The following is a 23,935-nucleotide window of genomic DNA, read 5'->3' as shown; positions in this document are numbered from 1 at the left end:
TAAAACAGTGACCTCTAGAGCCGCTGTGGTGTACTTGCACTGTCGTAAATAACCGTTATTCCCCTGTTACTGCATATCTACTGAACTACTGTCAAGTGCTAGACTGCTTTTTAATAATAAAGTTGCCTATCGTGTTTGCTGGCTTATAGCGTTTTTACATGATTTCTGCAAAATCAGAAGTAAATAGCCTATAGTGTATAGGCTACTGTATAATTTCATTCATGTTTTTTGATTGTAATGTTAAAATTACAAAATGTCAGATGACATCAATCAAGTTAAATGTACGCCGCATTATTTCATAACATTGGACGTTATGATTTAGACATGATTACAATTTATCATAATAGCAAATTGTGTTCAATTATTTACAACCTCTAGGCTTATATATGTCCTAATAATTATGTGAGATATTGACTATGTCCTCATGGTAATCGCAAGAATCAACATCAACAGCGTCAAGATTTGATTGATTCATAATCAACACAATTTGAAGTTACAGTCGGGAAGTGTACTGTTAGTCAGATAAACTTGATATAACAGTAACTTACACACGTCATAAGAAATCCGAACCAGACACAGGACTAAAGATACGTGATAAATACACATCACAACACCTGAGTTCAGCTGGCAATAAAACATAACGGAAAAAACAACAAGACTAAGAGAAACGACTGTTTTTAGGAAGTCTGCTTAAAGCTCTGGTAATCGAAAGCTATAGACATGTGAGAATTATTGAACTGGTCTTATTATCAACAACGGATGAATGAACAGCACCGTAAAAAATTACATACCACAAGCCAGTGCAGCAACATACAATATAGAAACAACTAGTATACAAATACAAACAAGTTTATAAATAAGAGATTTACTTACAAGTCCATCAACAAGATCGCCAGGTCAGCATCGCAGTTACAATCCAGTGCAGCTTTTAAGCTCGCGCCAACGAGTGAAAGCCCGACCGAGTGGACTCTTGTCCGGTTTCTAGCACGGTCCGATTCTCTTTCCCTGTTTCGAAAGTAGCTTCATACAGTATGATGTTGTTGATGCGTGTGACGTCGTTGCCGTAAACCATTTCGTGATTCTCACGCGCTGTGTCAGGGGCGCCACTCTCAAACTTGCATGGCTGGTTTTTCCGGCGGCGTCCCCCCCAAGCTTTCCTACCAGGATGATTCGCCTTACTATGACTTTGTTAACCAACAAAACGACTTTGAAGCTGTTGTATTAAGGTACAGATCTTGCATAGAGTGCCTTTAACTAAACAACAAAAACGCTGTGATGTACATATATTTATGAGATGTTTTATTTGATATATCATTATATGAACTTTATAAGAACATATAATCTCAGAATTACAATTAGTAACTGGATATCCTAAGATTGATTTTATTATTAAATATTTTGGTGTTGTGTGATTGGTCTACTCTGCTCTGATTGGTCAGATGACCCAGTCTGTTGTGATTGGTCTACTCTCCTCTGATTGGTCAGATGACCCAGTCTGTTGTTATTGGTCTGGTCTGCTCTGATTGGTCAGATGACACAGTCTGTTGTGATTGGTCTACTCTGCTCTGATTGGTCAGATGCTCCAGTCTGTTGTGATTGTTCTACTCTGCTCTGATTGGTCAGATGACCCAGTCTGTTGTGATTGGCCTACTCTGCTCTGATTGGTCAGATGACCCAGTCTGTTGTAATTGGTCTACTCTGCTCTGATTGGTCAGATGACCCAGTCTGTTGTGATTGGTCTACTCTGCTCTGATTGGTCAGATGACCCAGTCTGTTGTGATTGTTCTACTCTGCTCTGATTGGTCAGATGACCCAGTCTGTTGTGATTGTTCTACTCTGCTCTTATTGGTCAGATGACCCAGTCTGTTGTGATTGGTCTACTCTGCTCTGATTGGTCAGATGACCCAGTCTGTTGTGATTGGTCTACTCTGCTCTGATTGGTCAGATGGCCCAGTCTGTTGTGATCAGTCTACTCTGCTCTGATTTGTCAGATGGCCCAGTCTGTTGTGATCAGTCTACTCTGCTCTGATTGGTCATATGGCCCAGTCTGTTGTAATTGGTTTACTCTGCTCTGATTGGTCAGATGCTCCAGTCTGTTGTGATTGGTCTACTCTGCTCTGATTGGTCTCAGCCTTGCTGCCTGCTGTGCTGTGTGTTTGTTTGCTCCAAGGCTGTACGCTCTGTCTAAACCTCGAATTAGTTTCATATTTCTTTCTGTTTTTAACCATCATTTATTTTTTAGTTGTTTTTACTAAATGCATCTTACCCAACATTTCAGATTAACCTTACACAGCTTTCGTTATTGTTTGTACAACACACTGGTAACTCGCTAGCCTGTTAACGCGCCATCCGTGTGCTCATTTATTTATTCATTTTCTTTCGCGCGCCCATGGCTTTGAGTTCAGAAAAAGCCCGGCGAGTAATACCAGTCAACAATCGTGGAGAGTAAGAATCAGTCAACAATACCATAAAGATTTTATCAAAGAATTTCTTTCTATCAGAATTAGTCCTGGCTGCAGATAAAGTACTAATAGTGGTGACTTTATATACATATATATATATGTATATAATATATGTAGAAAATGAAAAAGATGCATTGGGATTGGCATTTAAAGACATTATAAACTCAATTGGAGTTAGACAACACGTGTTAGGACCCACTCATTGCCGTAATCGTACTCTAGATCTAATATTATCACATGGAATAAATGTTGATGCCGTTGAAATTCTGCGGCAGAGCGATGACATTTCAGATCACCATCTAGTCTCATGTAAACTTCACTTAATTAATATTAATAATAATATAAACTTCACTTCAATAATATTTATAACATGGAGTCAGCTTAGCTGCTTTGGCTAAGTGAAGTTTGTTATGTTAAACCTATAACTTCTGCCACTAAAGATTGCTTTATCAGCATCCTGGCTACCTTAGAAGAACTCGATATCATGACAGAAACTTTTAACTCTCCCTTTTCCAGCACTTTAGACGCAGTTGCTCCGTTGCGCTTAAGGAAGATTAAACAACTACAGATTAAACAACATGAACAACTAACGTAGTTAACAAATATTTTTTTCACAAAAGTGTTACCAATATTTTTATATCTCTTCCGGGTCAAAACGGACCCGAATGCAATCTGTACCCCACAACCACATCCAACATGTCTCCTGTGTTTTCTCAACTCGTGCACGTTGTCCCAGTCTCCACTATCAGCAGAACCTGTTTGCCTGCTCTCTGTCAGTGACCTCACACACCCGCTGATGTCATCGCACTAGATTCAGGTGTGACTCACGGTTTGATTCAAGAGGCGTAAAAAAACCAAAGGGAATTTTCTAATGTGTTGACCAGCAGATTGTAGAGCGGCTAGCTTGAGGAATTGCAGGAAGGATGACGCAGAGATGTTCTATGATGTTCATTCCCATGGCATTAGCCTGATGAATCATACATTAGACAAGCACACTCAAAGTCCAAGACTGACGGCCTTTCTGGTTCAAAAAGACCAACAAGATTGCCTTCAATAATGGGATTTAACATTGTGATTTCCAGGACTGGAGTATTTGTGAATGTCTCTATTGCATTCTGTATTCACAAATTATTGGAAACTAATCATGGGAAATCCATGGAGATGTATAAATCAGAAAAACTGGGGACCTTGGTGTTGACGGGTCATTTTAGCATTATTTCATGAACCCCATGGTCACCCAGAACTTGCACTACAGTTCAACATTTAGAAATAATTCACATATTTGTGTAATGTGCTCACCTGGGCTGCATTTTGTTTTTAACCAAGCATACGTTATAACAGTAATAATGCTGTTTTTCATTTAAGTACACTTTAAATTGTATTCCTGTGGTGAATTTTCAGCATCATCACCCTGGTCTTCAGTGTCACATGACCTTTCAGAAATCATATGATTTGCTTAGTTGTATGTATAGGCAGTATAATATTACCCTTTATATTATTATCATCATTATAATACTCACTGTCTGTCCACTCTTTGCCTTACAGTATCTGGAGGGGGCCGAATGTGAACTGTGTGGACAGCACTGGATACACACCTCTACACCACGCTGCTTTAAATGGACACAGGTGAGTCCTGGGACCTGATGACCTTTGACCCCAAAGGTTATTTTAGTTCTATTTATCACATAATTGTGCATGTCTGTCTCTGTCAGTGAGGTGGTTGAAGCACTTCTGCGCAACGAGGCTCTGACGAACATCGCTGACAATAAGGGCTGTTACCCTCTGCACCTGGCGGCCTGGAAGGGGGACCAGCGGATCGTCAAGCTCCTCGTCCATCAGGGTCCGTCTCACCCCAAACTCAATGAACAGGTCTGACCACACGACACCGATCGGCACATTCAAAGACATGTTCTGGGTTATTTACGACATGAAGTCTATGAGCAGGGCAGTGTCTTGCTATTGATTACCACAGGAAGCAGTTTTGACTCGTCTCTCAGTAAAAACAGAATGGAAAGCTTGTATAAAATACTTTTAATGTTTACAGGTAAACTGGATCTATTGGGCCAGGCCTTCTGGAGAGTTTAAAGTGCCTCTATTATGCTATTTTAAAGGTTACTAATTTAGTTTTGCAGTCTCCTACAATAGGTTTACATGCAGCCAAGGTCCAAAAACACTTTACCTTTCTCATAATATACTTTTCAGCATCGCCTCTTTCCTCACAGTGTCACTAAATGTCTCTAAACAATCTCTCTAAACCCCTACTTTCCAAGAGCTGACTCTAATTGGTCAGATGACCCAGTCTGTTGTGATCGGTCTACTCTGTTCTGATTGGTCAGATGCTCCAGTCTGTTGTGATTGGTCTGCTCTGCTGTAATTGGTCAGATGCTCCAGTCTGTTGTGATTGGTCTACTCTGCTCTAGTTGGTCAGATGACCAAGTCTATTTTGATTAGTCTACTCTGCTCTAATTGGTCAGATGACCCAGTCTGTTATAATTGGTCTACTCTGCCCTGATTGGTCAGATGACCCAGTCTGTTGTAATTGGTCTACTCTTCTCTAATTGGTCAGATGCTCCAGTCTGTTGTGATTGGTCTACTCTGCTCTAATTGGTCAGATGACCCAGTCTGTTGTAATTGGTCTACTCTTCTCTGATTGGTCAGATGACCCAGTCTGTTGTGATTGGTCTACTGTGCTCTGATTTGTCAGATGCTCCAGTCTATTTTGATTGGTCTACTCTGCTCTGATTGGTCAGATGACCCAGTCTGTTGTGATTGGTCTACCACTTACGGCATATGTTGGGAATCACTACCATATCCAAATTTCAGTGCCAGATCTCCCTCAGCACTTGATACACAATAGCTGTGTTTCCATCACCCTGTTTTTATGTGCAAAAAATCTCTTTATTCACAAAAAAAAAAAAAAAAATGATTCTCACTTGAGGTGGTTTTTGACATGTGCAAAAAAGAGTTAATGTGAATAACGGGAGATGGAAACGCTTAATGCCACATAAATTTTTATGTAGCGCACATTAAACCCACGTTACTGATAGATAGGCTGTTTCCTCATGACGGGAGTTCCAGCTTTTTTTAGGGAACTGAACCGGATCATTCGATTCATCTCAGTAATAAGATGTTTGCGTGTGTTACTCCTCTTCTTTTCTGACACGATATTATGGATGATCTTTTATCCACATGCACTCCATGCAGTGACTGAATATTATGTTAATGTGTATAGCGATGAAGAGTTGCTGGGTAATGTCATCACATGTGATCGCACGCACATACACATCAAAGACAATGGAGACCATAGACTGCCATTATGCAAATTTGTAATTGCAATTATTGTCGACTCGTTTTGGCAGTTCAGAATCGTTTTTTTTTTTTTTTTTTTTTTCAATAACATTATTTGTCGCACACATTACTTTTTACATTCACGAACAGCTACATTACACACTGCATGAAAGGTAATATTTGAAAGCATAATAGGGGCACTTTAAAAACAGAAATGTGAAGATTGTACATTTGCTAAGAACTGGAAAGAGCTGGAAAGTTATTTAAAATGTCTTTATTAAGTTGGGTTGCTTTTTAGGTTAAATAACGCCTACTTATGCATTATAATGTGGAACTTGCTCCATATAAACAGTCCCTGCATCCCAATCATACTATCCATCCTTAACAGTTTGTGATATCAGAATGTGTCCGATCACAGTAGTTAAAAATAGTCATTTTTGCAACTAAGGTTGACGAATCACAAAACCCTATTTTAGACCCTGCTTCCACCCATATCTAGCACTGACCGGAAGTAATGCATGTTAATACCAGTTGGAGATACCAGTGGGTTATGGTTGTACTTCAAAATTGTCATATTGCATATTTTAAATGTTTAATCTGCAATGCTTCCTCTCTGCCACGGCAGGTTTCCAAACCGAGAGACGAGTCAGAATAAATCCTGCCCGTAGTCTTTAAGTTGCTCTGTAAATATTGCCCTGTCTAATGACACACTAGCCATGTTTCAATCCACTTGTCAATCGAATTATCTGAAGTTCGGTTAAAAAACTCATGCGGATAAAGCTGGTGAAAGTGTGTTTCCATCCAACGGCTTTAAAGCGAATAAAAACCTGTACGTAATGACGTCACATGCTGTTTTGCGATCAAATCGGTATATCGAATTGATTTGAGACATTTTAAAGGTGTTTCCATTTATTTTCGCACTGAATCGAACAACATTCAAGCAAACTTTTGCGAACAAAGTTTTGTTAGACAAAACGGATCGCGCCATCTACCAACAAATGATCAATATTTCACAAGTTGAAGCCTAATAATGCTTATATGCCAGCTTATAGCGACATATGACTGGATAATGTATGCGAGGCGGTTGTTGAAGGGGTTGTATTCGCTATAAAAACCGCCTCGCTATACAAATATCGTTTCCATCAGCTTTTATCGCATTAGCCGTATATCGATCAAGATAAAATCCGATGAGACCGAACGTATTTCATTTGAGTCGATTTTCATGAAATTTCATCGAATTTTACCGTTTCCATAAGGCTTTTTTCATTCGATATCACTTAATTCGGATAAAAACGTGTCGATGGAAACATGGCTACTGTCTGAGATCAGTAGTTGTGTATTGGGAGGTTGTTGACTTGTGAGGGAGGGTGTGTAAATTAGTATTTTTGAGGTTTGATTCGAGGTTCGGTTTCTTTGTCTCAGGAAAAGCTGCAGCTTATCAGGAATACTTTTGCTTCCTCTTAGAGCTTCACACTGCTCTCATTTACACTTTGAGTGAGTATGTGTGTGTGCGTGTGTGTTTAAAGATAAAGCTAAACATGAGTTCAGTGGCTTCTCACCCTTAATACACGCTGTTTTCACAACTGCTATTTTTAGTCGTAACACTTGGGTGAATTTCAAATGTTTTTTTTTTTTTTTTTAAGTAGAACATGACAGGCGGTATGACTGTACACTGTATGTCTGTTTGAATCAATCGAGTCCCTGTTAAGTTTAGGACACTTAAATTGCAGATTAACCAAATCCAGGCCCATCGGAATATAAACACTGACATTTCCAGTGTGATGATTTTTACCACAAATTTGGGATGAAATGCTTTTTTTTCTCATGCTGAATTAAACGTACAGGTCATGTGACAACAATGTATGTCAAAACATATAAAATCACATATTAATGCTGTTTTGGAGCTGAATCGCTCAAATTGTTTGACGTTTGTTGACCCAGCAATGACATTATAAGGTTTCTCTGCTCTCGCTTGCTTTATATAATATATCTACAGCTGTTGCCCATTCATTTCCAACACTGTGAAAACCTTTTAACAAATGAACCTGAATATTCATGTGCACCTGTACTCGGGGTTGGTTTTTTATTGTTTGAATGAAATGTCCCCAGAGGAAAGCAGAAACGGCCTGTCTTCAAATCCTCTCATTTTGCATAATTTGGAGAGACTTTTCATGCATTTATTATTCCGCAGTGATGCACTCCATGTTTTTTCAGTAACATAATAATCACAGTTTTCATTTAACAACTCTGTTATTGTGCTGTTTTCTCATTGATTTGTTATAGCATGACATGCCTCAAAATGAAATGAAACAGGCCAGCCAAAAATAATAATTTATTATTGTTGATTCATCAGGAATTAAATATAGTTTGGACTAACAAAAAATGATTTAAAAAAAAAAAACTGTCTCATTTCATTTTTTTGCCATTTTATAAGGCTGGTTTATTCTCCATTGTTTGATTGGCCAAATTCGGCATATGCTTGTGAATTTCACTGTCAAATGTTTCTGATTTGTCTAATTATAGTTAGTTTTCCTCACAAATTTGAAATTTTATGCCTTGTTTTAAAAAAAATGTTTTTTTTTTCTTTAACGTTTATCATTCGACGGACTCTAAGCCAGCCTGTAGTTTCTTTTGCCTGTTTCATCATGTGTTCATGCATTTGATTAACACTTGTGTTCAGTGTGTGTGTGTGTGTATGTATGTGAACACGTCTCCTTCCTGTTCTCTCCCCTCTCCCAGAGCTCTCTAGACCACACAGAGTTCAAACGCTGTGGCCCATTTGACCCCTATATTAATGCCAAGGTGTGTACCCATGACCTCTGACCTGCACGCTTCACCTCAAAACGCCACGCCTGGGTTGGTCTGGTTTCTGTTGGGACAGTGTCGCTTCACTCTTTCTCATGTTTGTCACCATGTGGGTTATATAAACACACATATGCCGTGTTTGTGTGAAGCCACATATGTATACATGTATAAAGACGTATTCCAGATTCCAGACAGGTTTCCCACACCGTTAGACTAATAATGTGTGACAAGAAAAGGGAAAAATAAAAAAATATTATTATTAAAAATATTATTAGTAGTATTTCAGGTTCCAAATATATTTAGAAAAAAATTCACAGATGCATATTTAAATACACAGCGTACAGTTTTCAATAGAAATGGCATTGAAGTATATTTTAGTTTACTTAATACCTTGAAAATGTACTTTAGAGTGAGAAAAATACTCTAATTGCATTTAATAATTAAGTAAATTATTACTATATTCATAAAAATATATTAGATATTAAACTGTATTTAATTTATATTTTTTATTTGGTAATTTGCAGACATATCTAGGGGGGAAATGCAAAACAGGAAAGGATATCATAGAGAGAACCCCTCCGAACCCTCATAACTGTGTGTCAAAGACTATTAGTGTCTTAAAATATTAGATGATTATTATTATTTATTTTTTTTTTAAGAGAAGCCAACAAAAGCTCAGGTTGTAAAATATCTTCTGGTTCAACTAAAATAATTTAGTTTATACAAATGTTAATGTGGATTTGGATTAATAAATACAGATATTAATGAATTCCTGATAAATATTAGAATATTGGATATTCAAATATTGAGAGTGCACGCAAAATATCAGATAATTTGATACTTTGTAATAGAAGATAAAGTTAGTTCAGGTAGTGGCATATCATGCGAGACCACAAAAAAATTGTATTAAATACTTGTACTTTTTACCTTGATATGTAGGTTTATTTATTGATCTATTTCTATTTTAAATGGTTAATATGTGTTTTCTTGCATGTATTCAAGTTGTCATGAACCGTACATGGAAAGATTCAATGAAGAATTTTGATTTGTGTTTTATTTATCTTGCACTCTTATTTGTCATCAACCTTTTTATAATTCCTTTATACACAAGCGATTTTTTTTTTTCCCTGTTCCATAGCCTTTTTTGTCCCAGAACCGAATAAGTGTGTGTAATGCAAACTTTGAGATGTTGAGTCTTTTAAAGCCGTGGTTTGATGTTCTGCTAAAGCTCAGAGATCTCTTCATCTCGCTCACTTGCGTTCGAGAGCACAGAGGGGTTTCACTCGAGCTTTAGATCAGCCTCGTACAAGCCGACGTGTGTGTGTGTGTCAGGCAGGTTACAACTGAACAGACTGAAGCGGTAATGAATAATTCATGAGCTGACAGGGAGTGTGTGTTTTGTGATTGTTAAATGGTATTTCTAGAATACTTGCTGTGCCACACACACACATGCAGAGTCGAGAAGCTTTTCTGTGTAGCCTTCGGCTTGAATCAGTGTCAGAAAGTGTGTGTGTGTGGTAGAGAGAGGTGGGGTGTAGTCATGGAAACGGTGTCATGGCTGGATAGCTGAGAGCCGACCCTGTAGTGCATCAAGAGAGAGATGAAGAGAAATGAAAGGAAGAAAAAAGACAGAATGATGAATGGAAGAAAAGCCATTCATTCAACGGGTTTTGATATTCTGCAGGTGCATAATAATAATAATAGTAATAATACTAATAAAAAAGGTCTGCAGTAATTGATTTTTTTTTATGGTCTGTTTTTTATTCATTAAAAATTTAGTCTGAAGAAGAAAAAAAAACATGAAAAAAAAAAACATGAAAAACTATTTAAAAAAAACTAATGGGTAATCTAACATTTTGTTTCAGTCTAATAGAAATAAAGCTGATGAAAAACCTTAAACATAAACCTTAATTGAACTAAAATGACTAAAACTGAAATTAAATAAAGCTTTAGTTAGACAGACGTTGATTGATTTGATTTTGGCTGATAATTCTTTATATTGAAAAGCCGATAACCGATATATTGGCTGGTAAATCTAAATCCAAAATGTTACCTTACTACAAAAGCAAAAATTTCTCCATTTAAAAGCCATGTCCCAAACACACAATTATAATGTTATCATCATAATGTTGTCTCCCTTATGACAGACTTGTTGCACTGAACTGTATTTTCCTCTTCAAAGTGATTTCAATCATGTTTCAAGCAGTTCAAAGCCATCATGGTCAGAGCTGAAGCGTCTCGGCTGAAGGAAGTGATCCATTATTCATCGGCTTTAACGTATCGAATGTATGGATACTAAAACGAATAAAAATAAAACATTGCAAATGTACGATTAACGTCAAATGTATGGATACTAAAACGAATATGTACGATTAAGCACTCTAGTCTCACTGGAAATAGTTGCCTCTACCTTCGTTTTGGCAAAACTTCAAAAACCTTCATTTTAAATACAATCAAAGTCCTTTTAGGCAAGTCATGCCACTCGGCCGCCATCTTGTATAGAAACAGCAGTAAAATATGATAAAAATTGCTGAAAAAGTTTGAGTTTGCCCCAAAATAAGGTTTAAAACGCAGTTTTTCCCACAGGTTATACTTTTACTATCTCGCTCTGTCGCGCACTCGCTGCACAGTATGTGCGCGCTCTTGCTCGCTCTAGATTCCGGGAGATTTGAACTAATTTGCGGTCATCAGCGAGCCGCTATCAATCTGCGAGAGACTCTTGGAACTTCCGGGAGACTTGGGATGTCTGATATTTACACAACTAACACATGCACTGCATATAAAATCTGCCGCCTTTTCAAACAGTAACATTTACAGTAACAGTAACATTTTCCACTGTCGCAAACCTCAACTGCGTGCATGCATCGGTGGAACCAGACGATAGGCTTAAAGGGATACTCCACTTTTTTTTTTGAAATAGGCTCATTTTATAACTCCCCCAGAGTTAAACAGTTGAGTTTTACCGTTTTTGAATCCATTCAGCTGATTTTCTGATATTTAGAAGAATATATCAGTAACCAGACAGTTTCTGGTCTCATTGACTTCCATAGTATATTTTTTTCCTACTATGGAAGTCAATGAGACCAGAAACTGTCTGGTTACTGATATTCTTCTAAATGTCAAAAAAATCGGCTGAATGGATTCAAAAACGGAAAAACTCAACAGTTTAACTCTGGGGGAGTTATAAAATGAGCTTATTTCCAAAAAAAAGTGGAGTATCCCTTTAAATGTTTCAAGGCTTGACTGTTAAAAGCAGACGATTGGCTTTCCAACTGGAGGGGAGGGGCATGTGCATACAACCGCCATCATTGGTGTTACAGGTTTTCCCTATACATTTGTATTAAGGATTGAGGAAGTGGTATGTCTCTATATAAATAGTCTCTGATACAATGTACTACAGTTTCCAATCAAGGGGGTAATCTATCAACCGGAAGTTGAATCTGCCTCCGGGGGCCGCCATCGTAGCGGGCTATCACCTGCTGTTAGCATCCCATTGACTCCCATTCATTTTGGCGTCACTTTGACAGCGAATAACTTTACATCTGAGGTGTCCAAAGACTCCATTTATCCATTATTTATTTCTAAAGAAACACAACAATGTATAACAGGCTCCATTACTTTGTATGTTACGTTATGGCCATGCAGAAGCCATTCTTGTAAAAATAGGCTAAAAATTGCGTCATAACCACTCAACTGTCCGTCGCACAGTAGAAAAGTTACCGTATAGACAGGAGGAGAAGCTCGCACGGCCTCGCAGGCAATCTTTTACTGTCTAAAGTCCGCCCATGGCATAGAAAGAAGCAAAATGACAAAATAATTAATCAGAATACTTACCAAAAGTTGCTCTAGGTCGCGCTTCACCATCTCTGTGCACGATTAAAATTTGTCTTGGCACAGCTACTCAAAGATTTACAACTGTCAGTCAGTTTGCTCACGTGACATCTACGTCGTCAAGCTCAGTTTAAGCCTGCGCAGAATGCTTGGCTATCAGGAAGTGAGTGCCCATGTTAAGCTTCAACTCTCTCCGTTGAAATCAACGGGGTCGCTGTGTCCATTTCTTTTACTGTCTATGTTTCCAATGGACATTAGCGGCAGTAGAATAATTTGTATTCATTTTCACCAAAATTATGATTGCGGTGGCAGATTATCAACTCCTTCCACAATACTATTTTAGTATTATAAAAACACTTTGACCACAGCGCATGATCTGTAAACTAATATGTTTAGATGTTTGTGTTGCATAACCAGCTGCATACGTGTTTCTGTTTCCAGACGTGGTAAACTTGCCTGATAGCTCCTCTGGTACAGCGTTACACTGGAGATGCAAAACGCTCAGCTACGAGTACCGTGAAACTCCCGTTGCTTCAGAAAATACCGTGGTTGCTTCAGAAAATGCGTTTGTATCTCACGTTTGCTTTTGTTAACTCTATCCGCAGCGGTTTAGTGTAGCTGCAACATCGTTTTCAAATGTTAGCGCATTAAACTTTTTTGCGTCACTCACTGGAGATTTCATCTTCGCACTGCTGCGAAACGTACAACAAAAATAAACGACACGTTATAAACGTCGATGTGTTCACATTCATCTGTTTCGGAAAACTGAGTGAAGCTCTGCCACTTTTACCACCAGTTACTAACACTGTGGACATGCTAGCATACATGACTAGCACACATGACTCGCTGTTTGAACAGTTCATCTAAAAAAATAGTATTTCCCCTTTGAATGAACTCACAATAATGACAGAAGATCGAACACACTGTATGTATTCACGCAGCCGCGGTTCACCTGCCTACTGTGAGTTTATTTCAGGAGAGCCGTGTTTCGAGAGTGCATTCATCCCCGCTTCCCTTGATCATGTCTGTGGGGAACCACTCGCTCTCAGATGACCTAGTTAGCGTGAGAATCTACTCAAGTTATTGCCTTGTCATCATAATTCCCAATGAACATTATAGGTTTGTTTCTTAACCTAGCGAGTTGCCTCAGTCTTTGGTCTTAATATGGCACTGGTGCATTTACACTAGACTTACTTAGCATTTACAATAATGGAATCAGTGAGAAGTTTTTGAAAGAAGTCTCTTGTACTCACCAAGGCTGCATTTATTTGATTAAAATAAACAGTATTATTGTAAAATAGCTATTTTATATTTGGAATATATATTAAAATGTACTTTATTCTATGTCAAAGCTGAATTTTCGGCATTACTCCAGTCTTCAGTGTCGCATGATCCTTCAGAAATCATTCTAATATGAGGATTTGATGATTAAGAAACATTTCTGATTATTATCGAATGTTGAAAACAGTTGTGCTGCGGTTTTTTTAGGAGTCTTGATGAATATAAATTTTAAAAGAGCTGCATTTATTTGAAAAAGAAATATTTTGGAACATTGTAAAAATGTGTCAATATAATGCATCCTTGCTGAAAACAAGTATTAATTTCTTAACTCTTTTCAGCGGTAGTGGAGGTAGAGTTACTGTAGTATGTTTCTGTGAAAAATGGTGTGCTAATGAGCATAAAATGTTTGAATGACGGATGTACTGAAAAGCTAAAGTTTATCCTTTCGCATTTGCCTTGTGCAGACGACAATGTTGTCGAAACGGATCCGTGAAAAGCACTAAAATGGCTGCATTATTAATGCCTGGCCAGTAGATGACGATGTCACTGTGTACGGAGAAACGACTGGACCTGTAGACAGAATACACGCGTGCATGATGACGATAAAGGTGTCGTTTTCAAAAACTTGCACTTTGAAACCCGTGTTCAAGCAGCCAAAACCCTGTTGTATAAATGAACGGCCAAAACAGTGTTGTGTAAACGGCAATACAAATGTAGTCAGCAGCAAACGATAAATGCACAATTCAGCCATTTTGATTTTGCTGCCTACCTTTTGTAAACAGGCTTTTGATGCCTTAAAATTCTAATCTGAAACAATAAGCCTACCCGGAAGTGAGAAAAACTGCAATTTATCTAAAATCCGATAGAGGGAGGTCCCAAAAGGAAGAAAATATCCATAGACGGTATGTTAAAATGTCTGTTTTCACAGCATAAATTCATGCTTTTACAGGTTGGTCCCATGGACTTTTAATATTTTTTTAACTCGTTAGTTTAGATGATATTTAGATATAAAATGTATGACAAATAAGGGCAGTTAACTTTGATTGACAGCTGTTAACAGGCTGCGTCGAGTGGATTTTGACGTCTCGGCCATGATCTGATCACAACAGTATCCTTTCTGAACATTTGTATTTTGTATTTCCCAAGATTTTCCAGTATGGCGCCGCCCATACCCCCCATAAACAGCCTCAAAACTGTTCTTCAGAGAGTCTATGGGTGACGTCACAGACGCTTTGTCCATATTTTTTACAGTCAATGCTTAAAATGCTCTCTAGTTTTGAATGTGGTCTCCTTTGTGTTTCTTGTCTTTAAATCATTGTTAGGAGTCTAGTCCTGTCTGAGACTGGAGATCTCCTCTTCCTTCATGTTGGCTGAAATTCCCAGTGTATTCCAGCATGGCGCTTGCAACCCGTGATCTCTTCGTGACATTAATTGTTTAAAATCACATCAGTTGTGTAGCGGGAACTTCTCTCTCTCTCTCTCTCTCTTAGTCTAAAAGCTTTTATGCGTGGGCACCAAACGTCCCTCGGACTCTTTGAGAAATGTGAAATGCTGTGCTCTCTTCCCAGTGAGATGGTAATGTGGAGAGCATTGCATTGCTTGTCTGGTTGCTTTGTCCTCCAGAGAGATGGCACATCTGTTAGAAAGTGTGTGTGTGTGTGTGTGTGTGAGAGAGAGAAGGGATGCTTGATGGAGACACAGAGAAAGCTTCAGTTCTGTCAGTCTATGTTTCATTTTGTCAACTGTGCCTGAATGTAAAGAAACCTGTCAAGAACACGTCTAGATCATATTTCACTCTGAAGGAAAGAGATGATATTTTTCTTAATGGTAAAAAAGAGCTTAATTTCCTACAATATTATTTGCATTGCAATGTGTTATTTTAGTATTATTTATATAATGTTGTAGTATCTATTAATGAAAATTAGATTTGTTTTTAGCAATTTTGTAATGTAACTGTAAAGTTTATTATTTTATATTTTAAATATTTGTTATTTATTTTATTTTTACTCATTTTAATATCTCAACTAAAACTTATTTTATTTCAGTTAATTGCCAAGGTTTGTTTGTTTTTATCAAATATTTTTATTTTATTTTATTATTATTGTTTATAATTATATTTTTCTTTCATTTCAGTTAACAATAATTTAATAAATTATTTTAGTGAACAATAACAACACTAGTTGTAATCGCATAAGCTAAAAAAATCACTAATGTTAGTACTGTAATGTAAAAATGTATTCTATATTATTGTAACTAATTAATTTATGCAAATTTTTTTACTGACTTTATTATGATTTAGATAAACTTCAGTGTTTTTACTTTTTTATATACATATAAAAATGACTGAACAATTTAATTTGCGTTAAATTAAATGTACATTAAATTGCCATTATTAATTATTGAACTAATTAACTACATTAAAATAAGGTAACAATGCACAAAAATGTAATGCTTGTAAAAACATACAATTATTTAAATAAAAAATTTTGCACTTTGTTAACATTTGTTTGCAATAACTAATGAACAATGCACATATTAATCTTAAAGGGATAGTTCACCCAAAAATGCATATTTTGTCATTTCTTACAGTGTGCATGTGCGTATATGTATGTGTGTATGTAAGTATGTGTGTGTGTGTGTATATATATATATATATATATATATATATATATATATATATATGAAAAAAATATAAAATTAGTTAACATTTAATGTAAATTAATGTAATAATTGTTTTTTTTTTTCCTGTGGAGCCAAACCAGTGTGTGTCAGTGCTCTGGTGGCGGCAGCATCTGTTCCCGTTCCCACAGGGCACACACTGATGATGTAATCACTACCCACTCCCCGCTCCTCACAGGTTATGTGCTGATGATGTAATCTGCATGACATCACGTGACCGGTCAGCTTTCAGCTCTGATTATCCTCATCCATGCGCGCATGTGCGCTGACCTGACATGCATATCATAACCCTTCTGGAATAATCCCAGCATAGGCCGAACACGTCAGCCTGCGTTTGCATCCGAACACGGGACTCCGCACAGTCAGGGCACGCACATGTGAAACTTCTGTCAATGTGCTCGTTTGGCTCGCTCCCTCAGGAAGGGCACATGCGTTCACATATGAAGTCATGTGATCAGATGAGGGATGACAGAAGTCTTCGGGCTTAATAAACCCAGAGAGAGAGAGAGAGAGAGAGAGAGGGAGCGTGAACAGAAAGATAAGCTCGTTTTATCATGTTCAGTCCAGAGCTCAGGAAAGGCCATCGCAGACTGTTAAAGACTTATAAACATCAGCGTTTACCCGCAAGACCACGTTCATCTTCAGAACACAGCTGTTGAAAATTAATATGTTAAAAACGGTGTAACGGTTCACAAAATTCCCTTGGTAAAAAGTAAACCCATGGTGATTGTTGCTGATCTGTGGACACTGGATAGTTCATTCATGGCACAATGTTTCTTGCTGGTTTCCACGTCAGCGCTGTTTGATCCGTTAATAACGGAGAAATGTGAATGTTTCTCAGTTTTGTTTCTGCTTGCATTACATTTGCCATTGATGTTGGGCAATGTTGTGGTCACGCCAGCATCTCTTGCATTGTGTGTGCGGTTGCCAGTTGCCACGCGAAGCGCCTACATTTGAAATAAGGAAATTTTGGTCGGCAGGAAAATGGTGCAACGAACCGCTCAGTTTAAAAATGCCTCGTATCAAACGGTTCACTACGAATACGTGTAATGTTACACTCTTGGTTGTAAATAAAGTAGTAAATTATGTTTTTTTGTGTGCAAACGAAGCACTTGCATGATTGAGGTTAACCCACTGGAGTCACATGATTACTTTCATGATGTCTTTACTACCTTTCTGGGGCTTGAAAGTGGTAGTTGCGTAGACTGTCAATGGAGGGACAGAAAACTCTCAGATTTCATCAGAAAGATCTTCTCTCGTGTTCTGAAGATGATCGAATGTACCGTTAGATTTGTTTCTTGTTGCATCGATGCACCGTAGTCATTTGATCAATGTTTGGATCCGTATCGATGGATTGTTACACCCGCTAGTTTGCTCTAGACGTTTTATTTGCTTTTGTCATTTAATTTTTTTTTTATATTTGAATAATTAAACCTATTTTAATAAGTAAACTTGCTTTATTTCATTTAGTTGCCAAGGCACGATTTATCATTTTATTTTATAAACTTTTGCGAGTTTGGGTTTTTCATGTAATACTAATATATTAATTTAAAGCTGTATTTTAAAAAACAAACTCCATTCGAATTGTTTCAGTTGTAACTAGTGATGATGATGATGATGTACTAATGACACTGAATGTGTTTATTAGAGTTAGCTGTGGGCTTGAGCGCTGAAATGCTCCGTCGTACAGGTCGAGTGCGAGTGTTTCTTGTGAACGCGTAGGGTTTTGAAATGTCACGGAGAAATCAGCACTTTCTGTTTTAAAAACAGAGCGAAAGCTCACTTCTCCTGACAGTCAGTTGGTCAGCGGTGGACCGGAATTAACATGAAAATGAATCTCTTGTGTTTGTGGAAAGCCTCTGAGCCTCGGTGGTGTCCGGTTCCTCACCAGAGAGAGAGAGTCGTTCACTTGAGAAGAGCTCAGAGGAAACGAGAGAGAGAGAGAGAGAGAGAGAGTGATGAAGCCCATGAAGGAGTTCAGTCCAGCTGTTTCCTCATGGACATCTGGGATCTGTTTCTGCGCTCACTGTCACTCTAAAGATGTGAGAGCTGATTTTAAGGGATCTGATTCTGGTGTGTGTGTGTGTGTGTGTTGCGGTTTTCCTTTTTTCAGTTTGAAGAATAAAGGGCTTGCTGTGTTTGTTTTCAGTCCGTGGAGGGAAACGACAGGTGTAGTTTTGTTCTCCCGTCTGTGTCCCATTGGATGGCTTTCTCTCTCTCTCTCTTTGTCTGCCCCTCTCTCAATTACATTTGATTCAATTTAAATGAGCTTTATTAGCATGACTGTGTGAAATAGCACAATATTGCCGAAGCAATAGACATCAACATAAATAAAAGGGAAAAAAAAACGTATATTAAAAATTATATTTAAAAAAAATATTAAAAATTATATAAAACTTATATTTTATTAATACTGGTAACTTAAATACAACAACAAAAGCAATAATAATATGATAACAATAATAACAAATAGTATTTATTATTATAAATAATAATGTGGGTGTGCGCAGATTGCTTTACCCACTTTGATGATGTAGTTGTGGGGTGTGGTCTCCAAACCAGCACATGTTCATTGACTCCGGCTCTGCTCGAGCGTGTGCGCGCGCACACACACACACACACACACACACAGTCACTCAGAGTGGTGGAGTGTGTGTGTGTCTTGTGTCCGCTGCTGCCAGCCGCCCGGAGACTTTCACAAGCCCCAGAGACACACACACATACACACACAGTCACACTGATCTCTGCACAGCTCTGGAGGAAGCCGAGTCTGATGATGAAGTCAGTCAGATTCTCACTAGCGGTTTTTGAGCTGTAGGGTGTTTTGTGTTTAATTCCATGGTTATTATTACACTCAAGATTTCACTTTCAGTTAGCAAACAAAGCAAATATAACAGCGCCATCTGGTGGTCAGGTTTCAGTACATCAGTCATTGTGAAGTTGAATGATTTGTTACAAACATGCTGTACATTTCAAACTATATGTTTAATTGTGTCTAATTTAAGTATAATACTACAAATACCAAGAGTGATAGTCAGCCAGTGTCTGAGATACTGACCAATTGAGCAATGATCAAAAGTAGTGCACGTATAGTCCCACTTAAGCCACACTTAATGTGTGAATATTATCAATACACTAGATACAACATATCAAATCAAGTGTCATTGATTTAAAGATAACACAAACACTTTACAAGCCATGAAATTACACAAAAAATAAGTTTGTAATACATTTACTGCTGAAAATGAGTATTTAAACCCTGGTAGTGGGACTTTGAGTGTGTGTGAGACGAGTTGTCTGCATGCGGTCAAGCTTGCATGTCCTCCTCTGCTCTCTCATTGGCTTAATGCCGGTGTAAGACTGTCGTGTGTTGTGTATTCTTCGTAAATTCAGTCCCATGTTTTGTCTAAAAAGTTACGAATCTTCCACAATCCTGCTCTGATCTTGTTTTTCGTGTCGTTCTCCTAAAAGCTGGCTTTATTGCCAATGCGAAGCTATGCTCACATAGCTTTACCACTTTGGGTCTTCAGCGAATGCTACAACTTCCTGGATTTCATCGTTGAAATTTTCCGCTTGAAAAATGGTTTATTTCTCACCCTTTCAAGGCCCTAGCCCTGAAGTGATCAGCCCATCAACATCTCTCCGTCCTCTTCTCCGCAGAACAACGACAACGAGACGCCTCTGCACTGCGCCGCTCAGTACGGGCACACGCGGGTGGTGCAGCTGCTGCTGGAGGAGTTGACCGACCCAACCATGCGCAACAACAAGTTTGAGACGCCGCTGGACCTGGCTGCGCTCTACGGCAGGCTGGAGGTGGTCAAGCTTCTGCTCAGCGCTCATCCCAACCTGCTCAGCTCCAACACCAAGAAACATACGCCTCTCCACCTGGCCTCGCGCAACGGACACCTGCCCGTGGTGGAGGTGCTGCTGGCCGCCGGCGTCGACATCAACTACCAGGTGAGGACGCCCGGGCCAAATATCACACAGGAGTGCCTTGATGAAACACTGAAACAAAAAACTGAAAAATCTTGCATCAGTGACTTCCCAAATTTGAAACACAAATGAAGATGTTTTTAATGAAATCTGAGAGATTTCTGTCTCTTCGTTGACAGCCTCTTAACCAAAAACTCAAATTCAACCAAAAATTCAGTTCAGACCAAGTATTCTCAAGAGATGAGATCGATTAAATGAATAGTTCACTTTGAAATTAATTTTTGGTATGTTTTAGCTTACCTCAAGGGCATCCAAGATGTATCAAAGATGAGATCTTTGTTTCCACAGTATTTTCAATTTTGAAATTTTTTGGTCAATCCGTTCTTGTCTGTCAGTCATATAATGCAGTTTTAGGGGTCCACCTGAAAGAGCATGCACAGAGAAGTCAAAATTTAACACGATTTAATAACTTGTAAATGTAAGTACACACTGATGACCTGAGACACGAAATGAGCGGTTTGTGTGAGAAAACGAACAGTATTTATTTAGTTTTTTTTTAGGTATAGTTTTTCCAACTGAACCGAACTGAACCGTCTCCAACCTTAAGCCGGAAGTGATCTCTCACACGTCTACGTCACGCATTGTTTACACGGAGATTTTGTAAGTTTTACCTTTCACTAAACATATTTAGATATACGGGAAATTGCAATGGAAGACGATTTCGATATATCTAAATATGTTTAGTGAAAGGTAAAACTTCCGAAATATCCGTGTAAACAATTCGTGACGCGAGAGATCACTTCTGGCGTATGGTTGGAGACGGTTCAGTTGGACATGTGATTCAGATCAGTTCGACGGCTGTTAACAAGAGGTAAAAACGACATAAATACTGTTCGTTTTCTCACACAAACCGCTCGTTTCGTGTCTTAGGCCGTCAATGTGTACTTACATTTACGAGTCACTACATCATGTTTAATCTGGACTTCTCTGTGCATGCTCTTTGACGTGGACCCCCTAAACCTGCATTATATGACTGACAGACAACAACGGTTTGACCGAAAAATGTCAAAATTGAAAATACTGCGGAAACAAAGACACCTACATCTTGGATGCCCTTGAGGTAAGCTAAAACATATCAAAAATTAATTTCAAAGTGAACTATCCCTTTAATTGAATTAGGCGTGAATAAAAGCCTACATTAAATCCATCACGCCTAAGCATTGATCAGCGAACGTAAAATATGGTATTTGGAAGCTCAAATACTTTTTGTGCGAAAAAACAAACAAAATAACGACTGTATTTTACTATTCCTTTTCTTCCTTGTAGGCCCGAGACGAGAGTTCAAGAGATTTCCACGACGCATGCGCGAGAACTGAACTGAAGTAGTTGAAGGAGATCGCAATTCTCGCGCATGCGTCGTGGAAATCTCTTGAACTCTCGTCTCAGGCCCAGAATGAAGAAAAGGAATAGTCGAATGAAGTCGTTATTTTTGTGTGTTTTTCGCACAAAAAGTATTCTCGTCGCTTGATAAACTTATACTTGAGCCACTGTAGTCACACTAGTGCAAAATGCCCGTGCAAAATAATGCCCCTGTGTGTTTTTAGCTTTTTGGTTTGATGTGTTTGAGTGCTCAAATGAATAAGCACGACGATTCAGGGAGCAAATTTGCTTTCTTCGTCCCTCTGTCTCTGGTCCTGCGTTGTGCTCACTCAGTTTGCAGCGTGAGAGGGGGAGTGGCCAGCACTAGAGCGGCAAAAGCCAATGTGTGCTTCTTTTAGTGATATCTTTTGCATTTCCAATCCAAACAACGTCAAACTCGGCACTGCACTTACTCGTGCCCGTAGCAAGACACTTGTCAAGTTTGAGATCCATCGGACCAACAGTTCGAGAGATATGTGATTAACAGACAGACACACACACACACAGACAGACAGACGTTCCTGAAAGTTATAGATAGATAGATAGATATATGGAATATTTAAACATTTTCTTCGATGGCTTTCTGGGCCGTCAAGTTTCAATCCCTTAGGCAGCCTATGTAGTGGTGATCCACCTCTCAAATTGAATCAAAAATATCTTCATTTGTGTTCCAAAGACCAACAAAGGTCTTACCGGGGTTGGTACAGCATGGGGGTGAGTAATTAATGACTTAATTTTCATTTTTGGGTGAACTAACCCTTTAAAACCCACCTGATCTCCAAAATTATTATATTTAAGAGTTGTTTCTTGGGAAAAAAAACATTCTTCATGCCTTAAAATAGCTTGAATGTAACTACACCCTTGCCTCATTTAGTAAACGAGGATCTATGAATATGCAAATGAGCCCCGCTTCCACTCACTCATGTTAATCAGATTGGTTTTAATTTAGTTTGTGACATCAGAAACGCCAGCGATTTCAAACTGTGTTTTTGGTTCACTGCAGTTTTAAGGAGAAAATACTCAACAATGATGTCAACTTATGAATTTGCACATCTTAATCCATATTAACAACGCCACATATAGAGATTCCACAGGGGGATGTTTTGGGCTATATTCGAAATAACATACTACCATACTTAAATACTTTTGCAGTATGCATAGTTTGCATCATGTAATTTTTTTTGGATGTCAAATCATAGAGGTCATTTCATAATCATTTTGTTTCATGTTGACTTGATAGAGTCCAGGTGTGTGTTGGCTGGGCATGACAGGTGGCTTTACCTCACTCAGTTTCTCAGCGTGATCTGAGCTAACAGCTCTTTAACACCTTGCCAGAACACTGTCCCTACCTGAGAAACCTGCTCACACACTTAACAGTAACAGCCTGCCATCTGCCTCTCACTCAGAGCAGCGGCCCACATTCACACAGTCTGCTCTGTCTGATAGCATACTGAGAAAGCCAGTGCAGTGTGAAAATGAGCCTGCCTGCTCTCCACTGGGTTCCGATGTGCCACATCGGACTCGGTTATTGCCGTCAACTGACCTGAAACGCAGCGTACACGACCGTTTAACCTTCATAACTTTGCTATCGTGTTATTCAAGAGTCATTGTGTTCGTTCACAGACAGAGAAAGGCAGCGCCCTTCACGAAGCAGCTCTTTACGGAAAGACCGAAGTCGTACAAAAACTACTCAACGCAGGTAAAAACAAAGGCAAATTCAGAAATTTCCAGTCCTTTGACTCCCGGAAATGTCCCCAGGACGCTCTGTCTGAATGTTCTTCAGGTATTGATGTGAATATCGTGGACTGTAAGAATCTAACAGCGCTGGACACTGTTAGAGACATGCCCTCTCAAAAGAGCCGACAGATCGCCTCCCTCATACAAGGTACGTCTGGAGTAGATCCCACACACACACACCACTAATAAGCCGGTTCCTGCTCTGGTCCTCAGTTTCACGCTTGTCTTGTGTCTTTGTAGCTCATATGAGCGGGCGACCGTCAGACACGAGCCTCCCTCCTCCACCAGTGCCTCCACCTCAAGAGAGCCTGAGCCCCAAGAGAAAAGGTCAGAGAAAAGCTTCAGCTGTCATGTGCTCTAGGTTTTTTGTGTGAAATGTTATTTAGACCTTGCTGACACCTGGTATTAAGATGCGTTTCGTCGATCAGATGAAGTGGGCGACGCTAAGGTGTAAATGGGTCTAAAACACTTTGAGATTGTCCACTTTTCACCACTTCCAG

The 23,935-nt window shown here is 38.7% G+C and overlaps 1 protein-coding gene across 7 annotated transcripts in view; it reads left to right on the top strand.

The window, feature by feature from the left end:
* The window catches only part of anks1aa (ankyrin repeat and sterile alpha motif domain containing 1Aa), a 203,890-nt gene that overhangs the window by 90,232 nt on the left and 89,723 nt on the right, over window positions 1-23,935 (top strand). For 6 of the 7 annotated variants that reach the window (XM_089124473.1, XM_039664005.2, XM_089124472.1 and 3 more), the window contains exons 2-8: window positions 4,008-4,088; window positions 4,175-4,331; window positions 8,490-8,552; window positions 20,007-20,303; window positions 23,322-23,397; window positions 23,482-23,583; window positions 23,676-23,762. In XM_089124473.1, the coding sequence (XP_088980599.1) occupies window positions 4,008-4,088; window positions 4,175-4,331; window positions 8,490-8,552; window positions 20,007-20,303; window positions 23,322-23,397; window positions 23,482-23,583; window positions 23,676-23,762 (863 nt within the window). The remainder of the gene's footprint in view (window positions 1-4,007; window positions 4,089-4,174; window positions 4,332-8,489; window positions 8,553-20,006; window positions 20,304-23,321; window positions 23,398-23,481; window positions 23,584-23,675; window positions 23,763-23,935) is intronic. The other variant, XM_039664008.2, reaches the window with a different exon arrangement.

The sequence above is a fragment of the Pimephales promelas genome, chromosome 20 (assembly GCF_988280905.1).
Source record: "Pimephales promelas chromosome 20, fPimPro1.hap1.1, whole genome shotgun sequence".
In the NCBI taxonomy this organism is placed as follows: domain Eukaryota; kingdom Metazoa; phylum Chordata; class Actinopteri; order Cypriniformes; family Leuciscidae; genus Pimephales; species Pimephales promelas.
Note: the sequence above shows the minus strand (reverse complement) of the source record. Positions and strands in the feature narration are given on the sequence as shown.